Consider the following 9591-nt stretch of genomic DNA (forward strand, 5'->3'; position numbering starts at 1 on the left):
TAAACCAAGGTACTATCCAACGGTTAAATATATTTTAGAAAGCCGACATGTACCACATATAAGCAAATGTATTATGCAAATAGCACTCCTGTTTTAGGCTATTGTGCCAGCACTACACTTTGAGGTTCACCTGACCTGGTGCCATTCCTACTCGCCCATAAAGTGGCGTCCCGAAGAACCGCCCCCTTCATGGGAAACACTCTAACGCAGCTCATTATACTAATTGTGCTCTCACATTATTATCAAAGCTCTATTTACCTCTGAAATATTTTAATTAGATTACTGTCTCTATTTAACCCATCGTGGACTCTTTGAAGCTGTGTGTTTTTAGTGTTAAATCCTCAGATGCCTGATAGGAAACAAATGACACGTGAGCCCCTTTTAATTCAATGAGAAATGTTGCCTATCCCGACTCAGTCTCTGCATCTTTTTCAGTTCCACCTACTCGTTTTCCCCGCATTGAAAGCCAGTTAATTGAAGGAGTCTTTCACTGCTATACATGAAGGGCTGCAAATTAGCATCCCTTTCTGCCCATTGGGAAGATGATGCAGACGTGGCCGCTTTGATGTGACAAGGGCGCTTCAGTAGGCGGCAGGCTTGGAGAAAATGAGCTGATGGCTCTGCTATTAGGCCCGAATGCAGATGCAGCCATGTGTTGCAAAACGCTTAATCTTTTAATTGATCACCTTCTGCACGGCCTATTCTTGTATTTTCCCCCCGCTGTCTGATAATCTGAAACACATTAGGGCATGGCATGGGTTGCTTTTCAAAAGGCAGGACTACAAATCCGATACAAAAGACACAAAAGGCAGGACTACAAATTCGATACAAAAGGACACAAGTGTATGTTATTTGCAAATATCAATTGAGGGAAGCTGTAGCTCGTTAGAATCCTGAAAATATTCAATTATGGCATGAATGGGGCTGTCATTACGGCCATCATGTAATTTCTATTTTAGTACTTCTGAAGAAATATTTGATAAGGTTTTACTGTCAACACATCAACGTGAAGTGAATGTTGCTGCGCCACGAAAGGTTGATTATCACCAACAACCACAAACCACACAATAAATGCATTTCATATTTCATGACTTGGAGATTAAACGTAAGGTCCTGATGTGGTATTGATAGGCTACAGTTAAAAAAAATCTTGTTGCATATTTTTTTTTACAATATTGTTTTGGATGACTTGCAGGATATGTCAAGTCAAAGCTAAACAAAAAGCACCAACTGTTTATTTTTCTTTTTAAAAATGCCATTTTATTTGACAGAACAAAGCGAACGAATTCTAGTCGTCAGATTTTTTATTTAACCCAGAAGTTCGAGGATAAGCACACTTTTTTTCGCTCATCACAGCACGTCGGTCAAACACTTACCCGTAACAGATTCCCAATTCGAAATAACATGACCATGACACCTGTCAACAACCTTTTTTGTTTTGTTTCGTATTTTAAATGGAATCACTTGTTTGAAAGCACAACAACATTGCTCAGTGCAGGGCACGCAGACTTCAAAATGGGCCCAGATCAGTTCAAACTGATCACTAGATTTGTACAACAGTGCGCCAGTTTAAAGGGGAAAAATGTGGAGCACAATATTGATTTCTCATTCTACACATGCATAAATAATTTACACATGAAAGCAATGCACAGTAATTTAAATGTGCAGTAAAATATTTCAGAGCAGCCGCCATTAAATGAAGCCGCCAGTCTGAAATAAAAATAAATAATAAATGTAAACAATTTATTTGAATTAGATAATGCAACGGAAATATTGTGTTAGATTTCATCATATATGATATTTTGAATTTATTTACAGTTGAAAAAGGCGCATGAATGAACATCACAGTCGGCCCATCATTTTCCACCGGTAAATATTTGTCATGACAATAATCGGCTATAAAGTCTGCGCTATTTACAAACGACGTGCTGCGTGCAAAACAGCCACGAATAGCCTACTATAAGAGGTGATCCGGCGAGCAAATATCATCCTCGATATCCACGTCGTCGTCGTTTTCTTCCAGCAAATATGTGTCCCGCTCCAGTGGACGTTTCAGTTCCTTGCCGCTCTTCTCCGCCAACTCGCTCTCGTTCGAGTTCTCTGCGCTTCTCTCCACCTGCCCGGGTGTCTTGTGCTCATCCTGGGCCTTCCTCAGCTGCTTTTTGTGCTTCATCCGCCGGTTCTGAAACCACGTTTTCACCTGCGCGAGGAGAGTAATTCAAATTCAATGCCCTGCAAATTAATCGTGAAATATGAGTGAAATATTTCTGTAAGTCTTTACGTGTTAGTTTTGGCCCATTTTATAAGGGAATCATAGCAATTTTGTTCAACTCCTAAAAAAATAAGCAGCTAATTATCACTATCAGAAATTAATTATGTTAATGAGTTCTTGGACACCGAGGGGACGCAATAAATTTAACTTGGAACGCTTTCCAGCTTAAGCGTTTTTTTTGGGTTTTTTATTTATTTATTGAATTTGACGAGCGTCTACCTGCGTTTCGGAAAGGCTGAGCGCAGTGGCAAGCTCCACTCTCTCCGGCGTGGACAAGTACCGCTGAATTTCAAACCTCTTCTCCAGACCGGAGAGTTGCGAGTCGGAGAAAACCGTCCGGGCCTTCCTGCGTCTGCAGTGCTTCCCCGGTAAGTCTGCGTGGTGCTGAAACAAGGCCGGCATCTGCATGCCTGCACGGGGATTAAAAAATAATAATAATAATAATACAATTACAGTCTATTCATTTATTTGTGTAAATAAATATATTTATCAATTTATTTAAATAAAAACGCTCTAGAAAGTGTGATTATTTATCATTACTATTAAACATTCTGGCTTTACAATTGACTTTAACGGGAAAGGGTATATATTTTGCTTATTGATTCATTTTTTAGAAGGCAAAACATCAGACGTATAGCCCGTTTGATGCATTTGTTGTTGGAAAAAGAATTGCAAATTTGCTTTTGTGAATTAAAAATATATTCTGCTTGGGGAAATAAACTTTACAACCGCCATTTTTTGCCATTAGACAAAAATATAGAATTCGAGGTAAATATATGAAGCTTGCAGCTAAATGTATTTTGGCATATGGCCACTTACCAGATGTAAAGAAGTACTGGTGATGTTCTGGTTTATGCAGCGGATGGTGTGGATGTGGAGCCAAAACTGGCGTTGGCATCAGTGGGTATCCATACTCCAAGATGGGCATCCGTGAGGCCACGGAGCTACAGAAAGGCGACTGAATAACTTCTCTCAGCGGCTTAGGCTTGTGCAATAAGATGTCTTCTATAAAAAACGACGTCGCCCTCTGCGTGGGACCTGCAGTTGGGTAGTTCATGCTCATGATGAAAGTTTCTGAAAGTATGCTGCGGATTTAGATTAAACATGCATCGGCGCCTGCTTCTTTATAGTCGTCTCTCGATTTTTATTAAATGCTGCTCCTATGTGTTGTCAGTCAATCACCGCATGTCCTGGAACGGCAGATTGTCATCAAGTTCTTATTCAGACAGGAGTGTGAAAATTGATTTAGCCATCAGCCAATTAGAGTCCAGATGGGCGGGAGAGACGTGACGGACGCGGTCTGAACTCCGATTGGTTGAAATTGTGCACTTGGTGAAACGGCGATCACCCAGAAAAGCAGAGTGTGTTGAACACATAGCGTCATTCGGGTGGAAACAAATACTTAAAACACTGCTTATTTGGTTGCCGGGCAACGCGGCTGTTTTTATGTGCAACCATTGACCTCCTGCATGGGTTTGGGGTGTTTCTGATTTCCGCATGAATCCACATGTTTACAATACAACTAATTCCATTTAAGTAAAAAGGTCGACGAGGCTACTTTGTATCCAAAATATTCTTCTTGGGAGCAAAAATATTAAGATGCACGCTGTTAAATGTATTTTTACATACACTCCCCCATGCATTTGATATGTTGTGGGTCCAATTTTTGTTGGACCTGTTGAATTTTTCGAAACCAGTGATTTGTTTGTTGATCAATTTTAAATTTGTACTCTGATGGGGGGATAAAAACAGCCTAAAAAGTTTTGCACTCTTTCTTCATTTCAGTTTTTTAATCGGGTGTCGCGGGAGTAATCTGTCTTCCAATTCCATCCGAATGGACTGTAATTGTCGATATTAAAATCTGCGAGAGTACACCGTGCCCATTTACGAACCAAAGCTGTTTGCCATAATTTGTTGATATGGTGCTGTCATCACATTTCTAATCACGGCAGTTAATGCGAAAGTGCCTTAATGTAGGCAGAATCAGCCTGCAATGCTATGTTAGGCAATTAGGAAGATATTAGAGCGGAAACTCGAATCCTGAATGTGCGGGGCAGGATTTCCATTTGATCAGAAGGACGGAGAACAAATTAATTACAGGGCGAGAGTCACGCACTTTCAGATATGCCTGCAGCTCAAAAACAATATTTTATATCTAGTAGGCTATAACCTGCCCCAGGACTATATGAGTATCAAACCATTCTGGGATGAAGTGAAATAAAAAGGCAAGAGAACAATTGTGACGTTTTAATAGAGCGAAATAATGATGGGAAGAAAACATGATGCTCAAATGGAAGCACGACCTCTTATGCACTGACTGAGCGTCACACCAGGATAACTAGTTGCTTTTAGAGGAAACTGGAAAATAAATGGATCAGATGGTGATCAAATCGCCTTTAGGATTCATTCTTTGGACACTGTTAAGCGGCTTTGTGGCAATTTCATTAGGTCGAAATGTGCGTCACTTAATTCTTTACGTGCCGGCTATACGTTTCGGCGACAATGTAATTTTGTAAATTTATAGTTGCTGTACAGTAGTGTTACATTTCCATCTATTCTCATTTTTTTTCCGGTGCCCATTGCGAGTCATGTTTAATTAAATATTTTCACGTGTTTGTGCATTCATTCTCAGTGGGGTGAACTTACTTTCATTTTTTTTCCCCAAAACGTAGAATTTCAAATGACTTATTGGTAATATAATAGCTATTTTTTTTGCTCAGTTGTGTTTGATAAATTCCCCATCGACACTTTGCTGCTGCTGCAGCATGAGCTTTTGATGAAAAATACACCTGCAAAGATAGTCCCCATTCAATGTCCATTAGGTTAGTGCTGTGTGCAGACTGTACGACATAAGGACTGACTCTCAAGAAAATCATTCAAAAACAATGTCCAATTTGTATTTATTAATTTTCAGTCCATTGTAAATTTATTATGACTTTACTCAGTTTGAAGTTAATGTCAGTCTTGTCTTTCTTTAACAGAGAGGCACCATGCATTTATATAGGCTACTTCATCAAAGGTGAAATAAATCCTCAAAAAAAGGATGCAGTATATATATACAACTTTAACCTTGAAATGCAATTGCGAAAAAAAATAGTTGTATTTAATAAATATTATATTTATTCAGTGCAATGCTACAAGAAAGAAAAAAGAAAGGAAGGAGAAAACTACAGTTCTGAAGTTTAAAAAAAATCAAGGCCTATGCATCATATTAGATAAGTTGACTTTGTGTTTTTGCAATGCTTTTTTTTAAATGTCACCAAAGAATGGTAATAAGTCAGAGAGAGAGAGAGAGAGAGAGAGAGAGAGAGAGAGAGAGAGAGAGAGAGAGAGAGAGAGAGAGAGAACCAAAACACCACTGAATTAAAAAAAGAAAATTATCAAGAAATAGCAAAACAGGACATGAATCTGATTTGATTCCTCAGCAGAAGAAAATATCATTAACATGTTGTACAAGGTTAGTCTTGAGCCACTGGCTAACTGAATTATTATAATAGCAGCCTTTCAGGCTTGGTGTTAACATCAGGTTGAATGGTCCTTATGCGCAGCAACGTGCTACATTAAGCATTTCTGCTTGACAGGTCAGATGGCATAACAGGCTCCGCTGTCGATACGTTAAGAGCTACTGGGATGCCATCTGACTGAAAAATTCACAACAATCAATTCAATTTAAATGGAAAACTATGTCATGAAAGGGAAAAGTCAACCATACACATTTCTTGACAATAATATCTTATATGTAACATCACTAGTCTAACATGACATTTTGATTCAATATTACATTTGTCAAACAAGAGTTATGCAGCAAATTTCGGACGTTTTGATCCATCTCAAGGGGGCGGCAATTTTGCCAAATGCTGTCAACTGAAGATGACATCACGGTTGCTCGGCTCAGACAACGACCAATCACAGCTCACCCGTTTTCTGAAGCTGAGCTGTGATTGGTTGTTACCTGAGCTCTGAGCAAGTGTGATGTCATTTTCGCTTGACAGCAAGTTGCAAAATGGCCACCCCCTGGCTGGATTTTGCTGCTTAACTCATATTCCACTAACACATTAACCAGAAAACCGTATTTAGACTAGTGGTGCTGCATGGAACATATTATTGTGAAGCATTTTTTTTTGTGTGGGTGGGGTGGGGGCTGAGACTTCCACTGTAAATGTGTGTGACCTGGGTTGTGTAATAAGTACCGTATATTCACCAGTTTGGTGTTGGTACTTATCAAGTTTGAAATGACTTGAGAAACTAAGTATATACAGTATCTCCCATAAGTGAGCATACCCCTCACATTTATGCAGATATTTAATTCTATCTTTTGAAAACGTGAGGGGCAGCTGTGGCAAAGGATGTTTCCTGAAGTCCACGATCATCTCTACAGTCTTGAGTGTGTTAAGGTCCAAGTTGTGTTGGCTGTACCAGAGCCCCACTTCCTCTCGATGTGCAGACTAGACAGGAAGTCGAGCAGCTGCCACTCTGTGACGAAGAGCAACCTTGGCGGAGCCAAACCTTCACTGGGAACAAATCCGATTTACTGCTGGTAATGCGGACCAAACTTTGACATTGGTCATGCAAGGACTGAACAGTCCGTATTCAGGGGGATTGGTATCCCATACTTCCAAAGTACCTCCCACAGAACTCCCTGAGAGACACACGAACGCCTTCTCCAGGTCCACAAACATGTAGACCGGTTGGGTGAGGTCTCATGCCTCCTCGAGGACCCTGTTGAGGGTGTATATGGTCCACTGTTCCACAACCGGGACGAAAACCACACTGTCTCTCCTGTATCTGAGACTTTACTTTCCGATGGACCCTCCTCTCTAATACCCCTGAATAGACTGAGGAGTTTGATCTCTATAGTTGGGCCACATACTCCGGTCCCACTTCTGAAAAAGGGTGACCACAACCCCAGCTTGCCAATCCAAAGGCATTGTCCCCGATTTCCATGCGATGTTACAGAGGCGTGTCAACCATGCAAGACTGCCCCACAACATCTAACTGTGTAAAACCATGAAAACGTTTTTATTTTCTTTATATTGCTAAAGGCATTTAAGAAATAGCAGCCTAATTTGTTGTGTGCTGAGAGGCTTGGATCCCAAAGGTGCAGACGTAAATGAGATTTTATCTATTTTTTCACATCGAGAGGCACAGAAACTCAGAGATGCTGTACACAGGAACAGGTGGACAATAATCCGGCAAAATACACACAATTCTCAGACTCTTATATAGCCAGTCAATCAATCTCATTGGTTGTGGCTAGACATGTGAGTACCAGTACTGACATGGAATTCTCTGATTGGCTGTTAACCCAGTAATTACAGATAGTTCCTGACATCAACAAACATCATCAAACAGCATAAACGATTCCTGACTTCACATAGTTCAGACATCATATAGCCTAAACTAGTTGAAACTGGATGCAGTTACATCAATACCCAAAACAGACACGTAACGGGTCGTGAACTCTGGCGCACGATCATGAACTCAACTCAAACTTAACCCAGGCGTGACCCCAGACATGACATGACTCGAGTCATGACATAATTACTGAAAACCTTGGAAACAGGTGGTTGGCAATGGTTAGGCGTAGCAACACTGGCGGCATTTCTATGACAGATTTTCGCAAAATACAAGCGATATTTCGATAATGTACTATTTTGACTTGTAGGTGTTTCCAATGAGTGTTTCGCTCTTGAGGCGTAATTTTCGTATTGTTCCGTCTCGCGAGATCTGGTAATTCTCGAGAGTTTTGTTTACGGAAGACGGACACCCAGAGTTGTTAAAATGACTTTAAAGACATCTCTCACCCCTCATTGGGTAGGATTGGACAGGGTCACATTACTACTGGAAATGCGAAAAAAAGTGTTTCCATTCTATTTTGACATGTTTCAATTATTTTCCATTTCACCTTCTTAGAAGTCATCTTTGGCATTATGTTTTTCAATGTCAGCTTAACAGGTGTGTTAGGTATTGCTGGTTGTTTCCTCTCAAAACAATTTTTTGTTGCCCTGATTTTAGTAGGGGTTGAATAACTGTTAGGCTGAAGTTCAGTCAAGTCAGTATTTTGTCAGTCAAAACTGTGGCTTTAGCATTGGCCTTGTCCATTGCAGGAGTGGAAGTTCGGCTGGTAGTCAGAGTAGAAGCTTGGTCAGTAGCTGGGATAGAGCCTTGAAGCGGCTTGGTAGAGCTGGACCTGGATGATCAGTTACTTCAGTTACTGTGCAAAAGCACAGCTTCCTCACATCTGGCTGCATTGTACCACCAATTCTTTTCAAAATAATAATAAAATTTGTACTGATGTATCAAAGTCAAATTTATCATGTGGTAAATTTGACAATTTTATAAATGTTATACAAATCATCCAAGGTACATTTGTTATAACCCACTAAAATAAAATAATTAGAGCCAGTGCATAACAACAACTATATGCTGTTATTTGTGCTTGAATGTGCCCCTCTAAGGCCTGCCCCCCTAGTAAAATTGGTTTAACACCACCACTGTTCCTCTTTGCAATTTGGCAAAAATAAATAAAGTTTCTTGGTTTCCCTTAGAGATAGGGTGAGAGGTTCTGTCATCCGGTTGTGGCTCAGAGAAGATCCGTTTCTCCTCCAGATTTGAGAGGAACCAGATGAAGTTGCTCAGGCACCTGATTAGGCTTTTTCTGGGTCGTCTCTCTGGTGAGGTGTTCCAGGCACATCCCTGTGGAAGAGGCCCCGGGGTCGACCCAGGAGACTCTGGAGAGACTAACTCTTACCTAGCCTGAGAATGGCTCAGAATCCCTACAAAAAAGCTGGATGAAGTAAATGAGAAGAGGGAATGGATGAAAGGAAAAAGTAACAGGCTTTTTTTATTTTTATTTTTAATTTTTACAAGCAATATGCAGTTGGCATTGATGATGCCCTGACGATAGCTCAATGGCCGAATGGATGTCTTTCAGAAGAAAGCAGAGATAACTCAGAGAGGATTAAACCCATGCAAGCATGGGTAGAACATTCAAACTCCACAGAGAAAGGTCAGCGACTTTAGAACACAGAACATTTTACACTTTGAGGCAAATATGCCAGCTACATATGGCACCATATTGCCCAGTGGTAAGATAGCCATCTACATGAATCCTCAATAGAATGCCCAAATCTACCAAAGTTCTCATTGTGTATGATCATTTCCCAAACATACAATAGCAACAAAGACTCTGATGCTTATAATTACTGGACTGCTGATCCTGTTTCCAGTATCTGTTGCTGTGGAAACCAGACAGAGGATGTTCCCTATGACAGGCCAAACAACCCTCTTCCACCCATAAATCCTAACCCGGAGAAACA

General features: G+C 40.4%; 1 protein-coding gene across 1 annotated transcript; it reads right to left on the bottom strand.

The window, feature by feature from the left end:
* Window positions 1-1462: 1462 nt before the first annotated feature.
* Window positions 1463-3440, bottom strand: bsx (brain-specific homeobox). Its single transcript, XM_077505648.1, has 3 exons — window positions 3092-3440; window positions 2492-2682; window positions 1463-2200 (listed from the first exon to the last, which is right to left on the bottom strand). The coding sequence occupies exons 1-3, from the start codon at window positions 3333-3335 to the stop codon at window positions 1958-1960; spliced, it is 678 nt and encodes a 225-aa protein (XP_077361774.1). The 5' UTR covers window positions 3336-3440; the 3' UTR covers window positions 1463-1957.
* Window positions 3441-9591: the final 6151 nt, after the last annotated feature.

Source organism: Festucalex cinctus, chromosome 18 (assembly GCF_051991245.1).
Source record: "Festucalex cinctus isolate MCC-2025b chromosome 18, RoL_Fcin_1.0, whole genome shotgun sequence".
Taxonomy (NCBI): domain Eukaryota; kingdom Metazoa; phylum Chordata; class Actinopteri; order Syngnathiformes; family Syngnathidae; genus Festucalex; species Festucalex cinctus.